Source organism: Hipposideros armiger, unplaced genomic scaffold (genome assembly GCF_001890085.2).
Source record: "Hipposideros armiger isolate ML-2016 unplaced genomic scaffold, ASM189008v1 scaffold_67, whole genome shotgun sequence".
In the NCBI taxonomy this organism is placed as follows: Eukaryota; Metazoa; Chordata; class Mammalia; order Chiroptera; family Hipposideridae; genus Hipposideros; species Hipposideros armiger.
In genome coordinates this window covers 1,542,466-1,559,253 of record NW_017731417.1, presented here as the reverse complement: position 1 = coordinate 1,559,253, position 16,788 = coordinate 1,542,466, and the positions used below count along the sequence as shown (strand labels likewise).

At 36.4% G+C, this 16,788-nt stretch overlaps 1 protein-coding gene across 3 annotated transcripts in view; it reads right to left on the bottom strand.

Annotated features, from left to right (window-relative positions):
• Positions 1 to 858: 858 nt before the first annotated feature.
• The window catches only part of SPATA7 (spermatogenesis associated 7), a 34,806-nt gene continuing 18,876 nt past the window's right edge, over positions 859 to 16,788 (bottom strand). For 2 of the 3 annotated variants that reach the window (XM_019642340.1, XM_019642342.1), the window contains 7 exons: positions 10,586 to 11,061; positions 9,456 to 9,522; positions 7,672 to 7,793; positions 5,536 to 5,589; positions 4,157 to 4,234; positions 1,719 to 1,776; positions 859 to 1,479 (listed from right to left, as the gene is read on the bottom strand). In XM_019642340.1, coding sequence (XP_019497885.1) covers positions 892 to 1,479; positions 1,719 to 1,776; positions 4,157 to 4,234; positions 5,536 to 5,589; positions 7,672 to 7,793; positions 9,456 to 9,522; positions 10,586 to 11,061 — 1,443 coding nt within the window. In that variant the 3' untranslated portion in view covers positions 859 to 891. The remainder of the gene's footprint in view (positions 1,480 to 1,718; positions 1,777 to 4,156; positions 4,235 to 5,535; positions 5,590 to 7,671; positions 7,794 to 9,455; positions 9,523 to 10,585; positions 11,062 to 16,788) is intronic. The other variant, XM_019642341.1, reaches the window with a different exon arrangement.

Here is a 16,788-nt window from a genome sequence, read left to right as displayed (position 1 = left end):
GAAGAGGGTGTCTGACTGGGTCTGACAGAACATTTGCCCTCACAAGCAGGAACATGTTTTCAGGGAGCTGACAGACTGCCCTACCTCACTGGAAACTAGAAAGGCCTTGCAGATTTAGACATTGCACAAAAGTGAGAAAAAAGAAATCAAAGGATTGTAGACTGGGCTTAATGTTTCAAGATCATAAACCGTTTCCCATTGCCTACAAAACCACTTATGTCTGGGTACATTGTGCTCTCCTGAGAAACAATTTTTGAAATTGTGGCCAACAGATCCTAAGGTGACCCCACTGATTCTTCCCTTCTGGCATTCACATCCTTCTATACTAAGAGTAGGTGGGACCTGTGACTTGCTTCTAACCAAAAGAATATGTCAAAGCTGATGGAAAGTGATTCCTGTTATTGTTATGGTATCTAAGCCTCTTGCCAGCAGAGTCTTTCATTCTCCTGTTAGCCTTGAAGAAACCAGCAGCCGTGTTGTGCAGCTGCCCACAGAGACAGCCAAGTGGCAGGGAACGGTGGGCAGCTTCTAAGGGCTGAGGGCAGCCAACGGCCAATGGCCAGCAAGAAACTGAAGTTTTCAGATCTATCGCTACAAGGAAAGGAATTTGGCCAACAACCTGAAAAGAGCTGGGAGGCAGGTTCTCCCCCAGTCAAGCCTTTAGATGAGCTCTAGCCTGAAACCTGGGCTGTAGCCTTGTGAGGAGAGGAGTGTTCAGACTACTGATCCACAGAACCTGGGGGAGAAATAATACATGTGTTTTGCTTTCAGCTGCTGAAGTTATGGCAATTTATTATATAGCATAGAAAATATAGAAAATCTAATATAGAAAAGAAAAAAAAGAAAAGGAATACTGAATTACTGGCCATTTGGGATATTTATTAATGAAGATCAAAGATCCAAAGGGCCGTCTTCAGTGCTCATTGCCATGATCTTAAGAGTTGGTCCTTCCATGTCATGATTATTGTCACCTTTGACACTGCAAAGCTGAACAGACTGGGAAAGTGCTGGGCTAAAACAACATAATTCATTTGACGTCTCAACCTTCTCAGTATCACTGTCACCTTCAATGACATTCACCAAGGTTTCTTGGTCCGTTAAGCTCTCTGAAATACTTGGATTTTTTTCATCCCAAAATGAAGGTCCAAGATTTGTTTGCTCTTTTACCTGTTGAACTATAACCCCTTCTGAATACTTTGATTTACAGACAGGCATGAAAAATTCATTTGGTGAGAATCTCTCATTCTCATCCTTTGGTGCAGACAATAACATATCCAAAGCTTTTTGGTATTCTTGACGTTCCTGTTGAATTGCTGTATCTTGTTCTTTTTTATATTCATTTTGTTCTGAATTTTCAGCCTCTTCAAGTTCAAGTAAATTCAACATATCAATTCCCTCTAGTTTTATGTCGTCTAGCTTTTCCTTAGATGTGCAGCCTAAGTTCACCTTCAGGATATGCAGCAGGTGGCGCATTTTCCCCTAAGATTAAGAAAAAGACAACAATTCCATTAATTAAGCTAGATAAATTGAACTACTTTTGTCTGCAGTGCTGCTAATCTCTGCAGTATCAATACTTCTTCCACCCTATTCCTAAACACACACACAAAATGCAAGGGAAAAAAAGCATTTGCTTTTAATGCATCTTTGAGGGTATGTGAAAACTTAAAAATTCTTTCGATGTTAGAATTTTTCTAATGAAGTTCTAAGGAAATACAAACCTCTTCCAAATGGTGTTTATTTTGTCTGATATGTCGCTCAAACAGTTGTTCTAAAAACCTACAAATGATAAAGAAAAATGTTAATGTCTCAAAATCAGAAAATCAACTAAATGTAAAATAGCCATGCAATAACTAAACTACTAAGGGTTGGAAAAAAAAAATATATATTTTTAAAGATTTTTTTTATTTATTGGGGAATAGGGGGGATGGGAACAGCGCTGGGGAATTGGGGGAAGGGGAACAGACAAGTTGCTGTCGTTTTGTTCTTCAGTGGAGGATGTTGTTCAGCATCTTAGCTGTAGAGGGCAGTGTCACTGGCCCTCATGTGGGATCCGAACCGGGGCCCTCTGGCGTCCCAAGCCAGCTCCTAACCATCGCGCCACTCGGCTGGCCCGGAAAATATTTTTTAGATTACTCTTCTTTCCAAAGATAAAGATCAATCATTCCCTAGTTTGGAAGCTGATACGGCTTCCACTATGGTTTTAATTGAACATAAAGGGATGCCAATGCTTCTGAAAGACTTCATGCTACTTACATTTCTGTGAATAAAATATTTTAAATGAGGGACAAGAATTCCTCCTCTCTCTCTCTCTCTCTCTCTCTCTCTCTCACTCTCACACACACACACACACACACACACACACACACACACACATACACATGTGCAAACAGTACAGGCCTCTCCCTCCCTTCTCTCTCTTTCACATACACACTACCCCCACAAACCAAACCCTAAAGAAAATTCTCTTATGAAGAGTTATTTTACAATGCTTCCTAAAGTATACTTGAGAAAAATTCCTTGGATAGTAAATCCATATAATAACCTAAAAGTTATCACTTACTAAGCACCACTAAGTACTAGGCACATAATAATCATTATATCTCTAATCATGACCAACACTGGGAAAGAGAGGTATTGTAAAACATTTTAAAGATGAGAAAACTACATTTCTAAGACAATGATTTCCTCTCCCTCAAGGTCACAGCCATTAAGAGAATTTAACCCAGATGTGTCTGGCTCCAGACAGTTGATTCTTTCTACTATATCATGCTTGTCTTCTATCACATGAGTATCAACAGGTTTCTGGAAAACTCATTTCCTTTGTTACCATTTGTTATTTTCAACGAAGTCATGAACCAACCTTACATTCAGTAGCTCTGTGTAATTTAAAAACCCAAGAAATCCATCTCCTACATTTTACGACTGTTGATGTTTTGGAATATTCACTCCTAAGCAATTTTCTATGCATATTTCTTTCTTTACCAAAGCTGGGATGAAACAATACATACAGTTTAGATACCTATTTTGTTTTTTCTAATTATATATTTTGAATATCTTCCTGTATCAATAAATTCACTTGTACAATATTTAAGTCTCTGAACAGAACTTACGCATAAATATTCTACAATTATATTCAACCAAACCTTTACTACTGACCACCTAGGTTGATTCAATTTCTGGTGCTATTATAAAAAACACTGCAATAAACAGCCTTATGAAATCTAAGAAAAAAATATAAAACTTTTTAGCATAAATACATGTTTTATGCAAATGTTTTTGTTTTATTTTTGCTTTATAATTAATATTTTTATTGTTGTGGGAAAAACACAACAAAATACACCATCTTAACCATTTTTAACTGTACATTCAGCAGTGTTAAGTATATTCACATTGTTGTGAAACAGATCAATAGAACTTTTTCATCTTTCAAATCTGAAACTCTGTACCCATTATACAAACATTTTTAACTACCTTTTTAAAAGTGAAAGCAACAAATGGAATTATTGTAATAAAACTTAGGTCTTTTTGAAACTTCATACAGGAGTAGAAATAATTCGTTAGATTGAACTTCACATACTATTATATGACAGGGAAAGTGTGCAGTATACATGTTAACAGGGCGTTATGCTACATAACAAAGTGGGAGTCGGTGTCCAATGAATTTTAGATAAATAAATGTTCAAGCTGATTCAGGACCACACAGTTTCCTTAGATGTGTTAAGACCTAATCTATTTTTGCAAACTTTCCACTTCATTTACAGTATGCAAACCTAGCTTTTATTTTGCCTTACTTTATTAGTAACAGTTGTAACCAAAATACTTGCTTTTGATTCTTACCACAATTTCAAATAGCAAAATGGGATTATGGATCTTTGCAAATAGGCAAAAATTTATTTTACCAGTCTATTATAACCAAGAGATATAACAGTATTTAAATAAATAAAATGTTTTTCTCTATAACGCCCCCAAACTTTAAGCCTGACTACAGTATGAATAAAAACATACATTACAATTTGCTATCAATTATAAGAATATGGTCCCCCAAAAAAGCAAGATAATTTTTCATTTCCTATTATGGGGAGATAACTTTAAAAATTTAATACCAAATGAAGAGTAATGTACTCTTAATCACCATGTATTATTTAAAAAATCTAACCTGTTTGAAAATAGACCAAGTTTCAAAATTTCATCTGTTACATCTTCAATGAAACTCAGATACAACAGTTCTTCTTCACTGTGAAGGCAAAGCAATACAGAGAATAAAAATTATTCATTACTTACTCTGAAAACTATAGGAAATATGAGTACCTAATTCAAATGTACTTCTCTCCGACATTAAAAGAAATATTATAAAACAAACATGTCGACCTTCTGAAATTATGCAAAGATAAAGATTAAAGATGAGAAAATACTCCCTAACAGAGTAAAATTTCAAAGATGTCTGCAAAATCCATCCACCAGTAAAAACTATGCAGGGATTAAACAAAAGAGAGATCGACTAAGGGCAAGAGGACGACCGAGTGTGAAGCAGTGGGGCATGCGCTCAGAGAGGGCAGTGAGCGCGGCTGGCTCCCGGCCACATGCACAGCACGGCTGTGAGCCCCTCTGCACGGCACATGCAGGAAGGGAAAGAGACAAGTCGTCCAGGGAAGCGGGAACTTCAACTATGCAATCCTCTCCTGCTCCTAGGACAGCATCCTGTTTTAAGGTTGGGAACTAGACTGAACAGAAAAACTTATTTTTTTTCTTCAAAATGTTTGAAGAGGCGGAAGATAGTCAAGTAGGAAAATTTGTGTAGAAAAATACAGTAGTAATTTTTAATTACTTGGGCATATTTATTATATTGTCATATGAGATAACTATATTTTAGTAGTTATCACAAAATTAGGATACTATTGTAAGTTTGATTTTAATTAGCTGAAATTAGTGATTTGATAGAAAATGCAAATAGCATTTATTAATGTAAATATTCAATTACTAAGTAAATATAATGAGAAGAGTTAATAAGCAACTCAGATAATAGATTAAAACGTATAAAGTTATACTTTCAAACTGATTCAGTCTCTAATATTTAAATAGCAAGTTTGAGAATAAATGAAACAATAAAAATAGATTATTTTCCTTGAAAAAAATGTAGTTTAAAACAATATTAAAACCTACAAGTGTAATATCTGCAAAGAAGTGGTGAAGTTAGAAACCTCCAGGAAGGCTATCCTGAGGTATTAAAAGTCTGAATTTCTTGAAAACTCTGTTACTTTTACTTATAAAAATAAACAAAAATGACAGATATAATTATAAAAAAATAGCAGGTATTATCTACTTAGGGACAAATTTCCACGGGACATAAAGATAAAGTGATAATTATTTCAGAAAACTCTTGTCATTTTCTAAAGTTAGCATGGATTGTATGATTGAACCCCAAAATTGGTTTTAAGAGAGATTAGTGTGCAATTCCTGAGTTATTTAATGATGGCTTGTGTGATTCTTAATTCTTGGTTTCCCCTAAGCAAAATGAAGGGGTGAGAAAGATCTTACTCAGAATAGATTTTTCTCCTTGAAGGGGGCTGCAGGAAATACTGACTTACTGCCCTGGAAAGAGAAAATTGAAATATTTAACAAAACAATGGTTGGTGTACAATAAATGTTCAATAATGAGGTGTGATAAAAAAATATGGTGAATGCTGCTGCCAAGTGCCATCAAACAGAAAGACAGGGATCTTCAATACGGGAAGTGGCATGTCGAACCTTAGTGTATGACAAGTTTCAACTTGTTCGGTGCAGTCAGTTGGGTGTGAGCTGTGGTTGAGAGAAGGTGTGTTTTAAAGTGTGCTGTGAGTCATCATGACAACGCTCCGTGTCACACATCACTTGTGATATGGCAATTTCTGTCAAAAACATTATGGTGTGTCCTCATCCACCTTAGTCACCAGATCTGGCACCCGTGACTTCTGGCTCTTCCCCAAGATCAAAATGATGATGAAAGGTAAACGTTTTGAATCGATTCAGGACATCAAGGCAGCCATAACAGTGCAACTAAAGACACTCACGAAAGAGGGCTTCCAGAACTGCTTCAGAAAGTGGCAAGAATGATGGCATAAGTGTGTTCGAAGTGAGGGGGGAGTATTTTGAGGGGGATTTAATTGCAATGTATCTTTTACTGTAATACATTTTTAAAAATTTAAACATTCATCATAGTTTTTGATCACACCTTGTATTAATAATGTTTTATATCCCTGATCTAATCTAGCCTTTAGAACAACCCTGTCAGGTATATTGATTGGGTAGGTATTATTTTTCTCACTTACTAATGAGTTCACCGGGGGCAGAGAGGCTAAGTAACTTGCAAAGGTCACAAGTAAGTAGAAAAGGAAGATTTTTAAACTAGTGATCTAATTACAAATTCATAAGCCTTTTTAAAACTAGACTATGGTACTTACATAGTATAAACAATGACAATTTGACTAAGGTTAACAAATATAATGCTGAAAACATATTTGTGTAGGAATTTTTAAAGCTGCTCATCATGTAAAATTTGTCATTATTCAGTTATGTCATCATTAGTTAGAATTCTAAGCTTTTTGTTCAGGTATACTCAATTATCACATTTCTTTTAGAAGCTACTAGAAAAGATAAATATACCTTTTTTAAGCGATTCTTTATATTCATTGCAAACTGGCTCAAGGGTAGCTTATACATCTTAAGTGATGAGTGCCATGGCATCGTGAAGTTCAAGGCAGGTTAGCAATGAGCCCTGCAGCCCGGCCTGGGAGACCTCCCGGAAAAGCCCGCAGGAGGAGCTGGCCTTCCTTTCTTCCACCTCCTTCATCTCACATCTCATCTCTGACACTGGACATGCATTTGACAGCTGAAGCTATCAAAGGCATTTAAAAAATTTTGTACTAGAGGCACTAAACCTGTCTTTTTGGATTTAGGTGCAGTATTTCATAATCCCTAACCAAGATGAGTAGTTTTAAAGAACAGTGCCTCTACATAGCATGGACAGATCAAGCACTAGCATATGGTGAATATTCTAAATCACAAATGAGGACTCCTCCAATGGTAAGGTGGTCAGTACTGTCTGTGTCACGTCAACTGGTTAGCATCCCTACAGAGGATTTCTCTTGGGGAAAATCCTTTTTTCACACAAATAGTGATGGCAAATGATACAACCCAATGGCCTTTGTTCATTAATGAATTAGTAAAATGAATTCATTGAAACTTATTACTGAGTACCTACTTTGTAAAATTTCCTTAGCAAAACCCCGCCACTGAATTGTATCACATCAGAGTATAATGAAATAGTGTAGAGGCCTGACCGCTGCACTGTATTTGTGAAGCTGATGTTGAATAATATTGTATGTCAACTATAATTATATATACATATAGTCACGGGACGTGGAGTAGAGCGTGTGGGAATGGAGTCAAGGGAATTGTAATAGAGAAGTATGATATCAGGGGTGGGAGGGCAGTAGATGGTGGAGGGGTTTTGTTTCTGTATGAGGGGTGAAAAGCATAACTATTGCATTGTTCTGTACACCTGAAACTAATAATAAAAGAAAGAAAAAGAAAAAAAAAAGAAATAGTACGTATGCTGCAAATACTGCTTGTCTGTCATACAGGAAAGCAGTTAGCTGGAGACAGTTGAAGTGCTTTCTCCTGCGAGCTGCTCACCTTGACAGGGAATACTGAAGAGTGCTGTCTCTCTTCTCACCCCGTGGTAAGCCATGATCTTGTGAAGGTAAAGGGGCTATTCTTTCTTTGGTACCACATGTTGTACAACTAGGTTCCTGGGGCTGCAATGAAAAGAATAAATCTTAATTTTGCTTCAAAAATACATTATAAAAGCAGAAATAAAGCATAAGAGCAAATTAAAAAAAAAAAGTCATGGTAAGCAAGTAGGGATACCCAGTAGATAAAAGTGACAGATATATGATGACACAGGATGTTTAAGAATATGTTTTTTATCCAATCAGGATGTTTTCCTTAAATTTATTTAAAATTAAGATAAAACAACCTTTTATAATTTTTTTAATGAGGGATACTTTAAATGACATTAAGAAATCACCACAAATAAACATATAAAAAGAAAATGAAGGAAATTTGCAAGTTTTAGATAAACTTGAGAAAAAATATCCCATTATTCAGAAATTCAAACAGCCCATCTGTTTCAAATGCCAACATGTCACAGAAGCATGGCAGCGTGAACAATAATATTAACAAACGAAGCTACTGGCAGCTTGCTTTCATAGAATCTGTACTATGGGTCACATGCTGTGCCAAAGCATTTATTTACATTATAGGATTTAATCTTTACCATGCAAATTTATGTCTAGTGCTTTGCAGTTTTTAAAAGGGCTGTTAAAATGACGGTCTACTGCCTTAATACTCTACTAGCTTCCTCCAGCAGACAGCTGCTAGTACTAATTATGGAATACAGGGACACACCATTTTTTTACAGGGCTATGGATAAACATTTGGAACACACTTATTCTGCCTTAGTTTATTTAGTCACGCAAAGAGCTAACTCTCTTCCTAAACCTCAAGCTGGTCGTCAGCATCATTTTTTCATCCCTGGCTGTGCTAGGCCCTTCCTTCGCCTTGCATATTCCTTCCAACAATCCTGTGTGTTACAAAGTTTTCCTAGATGTGGAAACTCAGCTCTCGGAGGATAAGTGATTTGTCCCTTGGGCCTTAAGTGGCAGGTCCCTATGTCAAGTGGCTATTAATGGCTGAGACGGAAACCACAGTCCTCTCCCCATTTTCCGAAGGGAAGATGGAAGTTGAGTGTGATGACATTTTCTTCTTCTATCCCTGAATCTGTGTTTGACATTTTAATAGACAAACCTTTTAAAAACCAATAAATTTAAATTAGGTCACAAGTATATGATTAATAGCCCCAAAAATAATTATCTCAAAATCAAAGTTGTGATATTTTAAAAAGAAATGAATGCAAAGCATTCAAAATATAAACACTGTAAAGAAGACCTTCATGGTACAGAATAAAGTAGAAACAAACATAAGAGAATGACATACCCATCGATTATAAAATGTATAATTTTAAATAATATAATCAGTGGCAATTCTTTAAAAATATACAGGCATAAAAACTAAAATAACTTCTGCACAACTTTTCTGGATCCTTCAGTAATCCACGACTGCATCTTTCAAAATAACAACTCAGGTATTTTATTCATCCACTCATCAGTCCAGCCAGTCAAACAACCACCTAGAAGAGATGCTAATAACAAGTGATTTCCCAGGTTGGCAGGATCCATCTGGCCATTCTCAGATAACTATAACCACTCATGATAGGCACACCTTCTGTACACTGGCTATAACATATGCAAGAGGTGTCACCAAGAGATTACTCTTCACAGCCTGAGAGCTAAACACATTCTACTAAGTAAAGCAGCTGTAATTCCAACGTGGAACACAAGATATCTCATTTTTATTACCTGCTCTGTGTTCACTTCTGAGTCTGTGACGTTCGTTGTCTCAGCTGCCTCACGATCGGATTTAGAGCTGTAATATTTAAAAAGAATTGCTGTTAAGCCTTCAAAATACAAACACTATGATAATGAACTTCATTGTCTAGAAAAAATAAACACGGGTTGAAAATCATCTATTCTTATAAAATGTGTTATTTCTAATTATATAATTAGGAAATAGATATGGTTTGGACTACATATGCTTTCCCCTCCCTTCCCTTTTTAAACAGCAGCTAAATTTCTGTTGGCCAGAATGGGACTAAGGGAAATGGAACTGTTATCTTCAAAAACTGTCATAAATATAATCAGAAAAGCATATGATATACTTGCTTTCCTCATTTCTCCTTCACTTGACAAGGTCTATCAAAGATTAAATTCCTTAATTCTTTGATTAAATGTATGCTGTACATTAAGTGATACTACCGTACCCCTTATCTTTACCCAGAAAAAAGAATACTATTCATAAACATAATTTTTACTTTCTAAAATAACTAAAACCTTGTACCTGATAAAATATTTGTTTATATAACACTAGGAAAAACAATCACAAATTAGCTAACACTTAATATTTTATAAGATTTGTTTGTTTCTTCAACCACTTGGAAAACTTTTACTGAATACTCATTAAGTGCCAGGCACTATTGTATATGAAAACATTATTGGGGCAAATTTTACTTAATTTCCAGAAATTACCCCAATTGTCTAAATTATACCTGGGGAGTTGCTGCTAACAAGACTGGGATTGAACATTTGCAGGGAAGGGCGCTCATGGGGCGTTAGATAAACAGTTGTTTTTTTGACGTATTTTAAGGATTCCCTGGAAGTATATTTAAAAACATACACAAGTTCTAGTACCATGTTTAAAACAACAAACTAAAATATGCAACGTTCATGTTTACAGGGAGCTAGACAAGCTTAATACTTTGCTAGTTTTTCAACAATTAGTCTGCTAGTTCTCGTGATACATGCAAAAGGAAAAGTCACACTAATCTCATTCCACTCAAAAGGCGCATAAGATACGCGATATAAAATAAGGAATATTATTTAATTTCTACACCATCCTGAAGGATGTACTGTTGGCTGCTGATGTGCCATACCTGCTTAATTCAGTCTGGCTTTCAGCTTCTATCCGCTGATCTGTGAAATCCTTTTTTCGTTTGGCAGGTGTATAATATCGATACTGTGACAGGAAAGATTTTGCTTCTGTTTTTAAAGTGCGTGGAGTGAATGGCAAATGTCTGTTAGAAAAGAGTTCAGAATGTTTATCCAGAAGGTCCCCACTGGGTGCTTTTGAAATAACTAACTGAAACCGCTGGGGATTCGGAAATGTGCTCCTGGGCCCTCGGCCACACGAGGCTCCAGACCACACTCTCCTGGGTCCGGGGGCGGTGTGATCCACACTGGATAAGAAGGAGCGGGCGGTCTTCTCAGTACCATTTGTGAGGACTTTATTGGACTTAGGTAGACTTAGGTGTAGTCTCTCTGAAGAAGTTACCGGTGACCTTGAAAAGGATGAACGGCCATTCACTTCTTCGATTAACACGTCATCTTCATTTTGTGGTTCTCCTGAAGGCTAAGAACATTGGGTATGATAGTCATCAATTACGTTTACAAATTCATATAATAGGGGAATTTCCAGATTATACATTTAAAAATGGTTGCCTCAGGGGTCTACAAGGTGTGATCAAAATCTAAGGTGAATATTAAAAAAAAAATTATAGTAAAAGACACATTGCTATTAGTCTCCCTCAAAATACTCCCCTTCGCTTGGAACACACTTATCCCATCATTCTTGCCACTTTCTGAAGCAGGTCTGGAAGTCCTCTTTCATGAGTGTCTAGTTGCACTGTCATGGCTGCCTCGATGTCCTGAATCATTGTTACTTTGGGGAAGAGCCAGAAGTCACATGGTACCAGATCCGGTGAATAAGATGGATGAGGACACACTGTAATGCTTTTATTGGACAGAAATTTATTGTACCAGAAGCGATGTGTGACACAGAGTGATGTCATGATGGAGGATGAAACCATTTGCCCATTTCAAGTTAATGTGTTGTTCATGATCCATGATTTACGGCACACTTTAAAACATACCTTCTCTCAACCGTAGCTCACACTCGACTGACTGCATCAAACAAGTTGAAACTTGTTATACACTGTTACTAAGGTTCAATGTGCTGCTCCCCATATTGAAGATCCCTTCCTTTCTGTTGGATGGCACTTGGCAGCAGCAGTCACTGTATTTTTTTATTATACCTCGTACAGAATTAACTTCCATGTTCCTGAAGATGTTAGCATTGTATATAAAGTTCTATTCAAGCTTTTGAATTATTTCCACAAAAATATAATTTTAAGTATAAGTAATAGCAATCATTTTTCTTTCTGAAGCTAAAAAAATGATTCATAACATATACCTATGTTTGTGGTTTTAACTTGCGTATTGAGATCTACTGGTAGGTCTCAGTTTTACCTAAAAGTTTCCAAACCAATTGTGAGCCCCAATCCCCTTCTCAACCACTGTTGGTGGCAGCATCTTCCCCTTCCCATTTGTCATTATGGCAGTCTTCAGTGCCAGCAGTTCCTCTGTGACTTCACAGCTTTGAAGAAATGAAAAGGGACTTCTCCTCACAATATATGGAGCCCTGACTTAAGTAACTGATATTTCAAATATAACTATGAAATACTTATTACATAAAAAGTTAACTTATGTTTCTCAGGTTCTCCTCATGAGTGGAAAAAGCTTTGAAAGGGAGGGTGTTTCTGACTGCTCCATTTTTTTTTTTTGGTTTAATCTTGGAAGAACCATTTATACAGAATATCTATAAAGTCTAAAAACATACATATTTTATTCTTTTAACAGATGAGATGCCCCAAAAGCCTTGTCTATGATTCCAGACTTTATGGACACCTGTGTGTTCTTTACAGAACTATGAGTCACTGTATTAGGAAGAGGAGACGTTACATGGAAGTGACAAGCTGAGGTGAAAATGGCTAGGATGTAACCAGTTATATCTGTCCTACAAGTTCATGGGGAGAAAAACAAGAGGAGTAAGGCAAGAGCCAAGGGCTTCCTTTGTGCAAGGTACTGTTGTTGCCACTGAGTAGAATAAAAGAGGAATAACAAGACTGTCTATCATTGCTACTAATATGTTTACCATTTGCAAGGTGTTGTTCTAATTGATTTACATTGATTTACAACTCATTTAATCAGCATTTAACTTCTGAGTGGTAGTACAATTATTACCTCTGTTTTACAGATGAAGAAACTCCGGCACAGGGTCTCATAGATTTGAACCCAGACTGAGCCTATGCTCTTCACCATTACATTATATTATCTAGTTTAAAGACTCATTTGAAAGTCATATATTTTTAGATTTTTTTACACCACCAGGGATCTAAAACTAATTTTAACTTCTTTCCTGGTAGTGAACAACTCAGCTAACCTAAGTACTGATTTATCTAAGTAAGGAATTGCAGATAACTGGGTATTGTGACTACTGCCTAAAATGGGTCAAGTCACCTAGTTCCTTTCCAAGTACTTTCTAACCCTATCCCAATTACAAGGCAAAATTACTCAAAGCAAGTAAGTATTTTGGCAGTAAAGTTTGAGTCACTAGGGTACTGTTTGGTCAATGACTGTAATATGTTAGTTTTAAAAAGTACTCCCAAACTAGACCCACACTGCAGCTTATTTACTAGAAGAGTTTGGCTCCCTGGGAAGACATTTCTAAGTATGATCTGAAAATCCTTTAGGGCTATTAAATAATAATTACACTTAGAGGAACAGTAAAAACTGAGATCAGAGCAGGCAGAAATGCCCAAGACATTAGATTGCCTTAAGAAATTCTTATTAGTAATGGTTATTTAGTAAACAAAATGAAATACCAAAGAAAGTCTTTAAAGGCAGAAATATATCCTCATCTGTCTGAAATGGGCTGGAAAATCTGCTTTTGAACTGACAGAAGGCATGAAACTTTTCTGTACTTTAATGTCTCATATTCCCTACCTTGTATCCTACTTTTTCTTTCCTTGGAAACCAGTAGAAAACAGTATGAAATCAACTGTACCAATCTACTGTTTTGAAATTATATTGTTTCCTCTAGCCATAAATATCAGAAAGCTTGGGTGGATATAATTTTCACAGAAAATGTGTAACACACTGGTAATAAATTCACCAAAATTTGAACAGCACTGTAAAGTTCTAAAATCAGAAAAGGGTTCAATTATATGACAATTCAACAAAAATTCTGGTGGTAGTCTGACCACATTCATGGTCTTATGTCATCCTTATAGTTCAATACATTTGTTGTAAAGTATTTCAAAGTTATAATCATTGCATAGTTTTCATATACATGTTTTTATGTCAAGAACACCTGTCCAATTTTACAATCACAGAACAACTGAGTACTAAATCTTTTTCATGTATAATGTCAGAAGAAATGGTATACAAAGATTTTCCAATTGACAGGTTTTAAAACAGTTGAAGAGTCAATTCAACTGCAGAACAGGATAGGTACAAATTATTTTAAAATATGGTTAACATTTGTTTTGCAAAAATGGTTCAAATTATATTTTATAGAAGAAACTGACAGCTCTCGATTTCCATTGTTTTATACTGCCTTTAAAGTAGATTTATTTAGGAATATGGATCACATCCACATATTCATTTAATCTTAATAGCACATAGTGTTGCTTCACCAGGGATGTGAATGAGTGGTGAATAACTGACGGGGGCGGAGGGGGCACAGAGTGCAAACTGGAAAGACACAGGGGGGTCCTGAGGTGACAGCCTGTGAGTCAAGATGTGAGAGAAAGAAAGTAGCATGAGAGGCCGGCCGAGTGGCTCAGTTGGTTAACCCATTGTTCGCGGGAAATGAGTAAACTCGTCATAGCGCTTTTTATACCAAAGCGCAGACGAGTTAACTCAGGTATAGAGACCTCTTTGTTACGATGCGATTTGGCGGGAAAATGCCCACTTACAAAGTGTTAAGAGCTTGCTCAAGAGTTTGAACTCTGAGCAACAGCAGTTCGATGCCTGGCCCGAGCTGAGCTGCCGCTGAGCTGCCAACAGGTGGCAGGGTGGCTCAGCTTAAAAAAAAAAAAAAAAGAAAAGAAAGTAGCATGAGCGTGTGGACAATTAAAAGACTTTTAATTAACTGACCTCATTTATGTATACAAATGGGTAATATGTCCAAAGACTAAAGTCACATTTTCTTCTTAATTGTAGCAAACTTTTCAGTAAAGCAGATTATAACTATGACAGGTATCTCATAACCATAAAACACATGTACTTATCAAATATTGTGCCCACAATAATAATTTTAATTTGAATATGTATAAATATTTATAAAGGCTTATAAAAATGTAGGCAAATTTTAAGTTACTGTGAATTCTAAATGGACTAGAAAACACATCTAGATTAAGGCATAAATGAACTCCTTTATGGAGGCAAAATGTATAGGGTTACAGTGGCTAAAGGGTAAATGAATACAAAACATCTTACATTTACAGATTTAATTATATATTTTATTTTCAACAAACCCACTTATCTCAAAATACAATTACTAATTTATATTTAAAATGCTGGCTAATAGGAAAATATTTTAAAATTTCAGTTAAAAAGCACAATCACTAAAAATGAAAATACACATGTGAGTCAAATATTGATGAACAGATTCCCAGATGGCAACCGGTAGTACAGCGGATAGATTTATTCTAACGGAAGCAGCTCTATTCCTGGTCCTTTTATCTATATGAGAGACCTGGGGGCTCTTACGCATATTACAGCTCCCCTGGTAACTCCCAAATCTATTTTCAGCCCAGACTTCTTTCCTGACGCAGATGCTTGTATCAGCTCTCTACTGAATATAGATGTTCCAGAGGCACCTCAAGTCAAGCACATCCAAACAAATAAACTCAGCCCTTACATTATCCACCCCTCCAAAGAAAACATCGCCTTTTGTCCTGTTATCGTTACTTCATGAATGGCATATCACCATCTTCCCAGTTGCCCAACCCAGAAACCTGGGAACTCCTTCATTTAGGCCTCTTGCTCTTCACATCATCAAATAAGTCACCAAGTCCTGGGGATTCTACTTTCTAAATGTCTCCTAAATATATTCCCTGTGCTCCTTCTGCTATCTTGGATCAGGTCTTAATCATCTCTTCCCCAGATTACTGCAACTGTCTCGTAACTGGTCTGTCTTTCCCTGGCGCCAGTGTACTCTTTGTAAACTGTCAGTATGACGACCTAACTTCCCAGCTAAAATCTGGCCTATGGCACCCCACACTTCTGAAAGCAAAACACTGGGACTCGCTGTGATGGCGCAAACGCCCTTACGTGTTCCCCTGCCTGCTGATGTGTCACAACTCCATGTACAATGGGAACAGCTGGAATAAAAAATATGGCAGTGATCCCTAAAAAGCAGAGCAGTGAAACCGGCTTTTATTAACAGGCAACAGTTTTTTGTTCTTTTTTAAAATCACATCACATGTGCTGGGGGACAGAAAACAAAGCTCAGGGACTGATTTAGACAGTCTAGGAGATCTCACTCATGAATCTGGGATCCTTTCAATGGCTGCACCCCAACTAGGTGACCTGCACAGAAACCTGCCTGGTACTGAGTGAAAAGGGACACTGGTCTTTGAGAATCTGAAATCATATGCTGCCCCACGCAAGCCTGCAGCCTAAATTTGTATAACCGAGATGGTCCACAAATACCCTAAGCCAAGAAAAATGACTCGGTGTTTTCTAAAACATAAATTGTAAAGGGATATAAAGGTAGGGAAGGAGAAGTGATAGATTAAAAGAAATTTATTCATTAGTTGAAATTATTTAGATCCCAATTCTAACTAAAAAAATATATATATAAGACAATAGGAAAATCTGAAGAGTGGGTATTTGATGATATTAAAAAATTACTAATTTTTAAGGCAAAATAATGGTATTGTGATCTATCTTTTAGATACACACAAATATAATTATGGATGAAATTATATACTATCTGTGATTTGCATCAAAATAATCTGGGATTAGATAGTGAGTCAGGGTATAGGTGGAATAAGTCTGATCCTTGTTGCATCTGGGGCAAGAACCTGTGGGTTCATTATACAACTAGTTTTGTAGATGCTATGATTTTCAAAATTAAGAAGTTTGGAAAAGAAACTACCACACACAAAAATAAATCAGATTCAAGTTTCAGCTGAGGAATGAAGAGAGATGGAAGGAGCTTTGCTTTCACCATTACAATAAGAAAAAAGCTGGGTGAATTACAAATTAATGATTTTTCTTAAATTAGTGA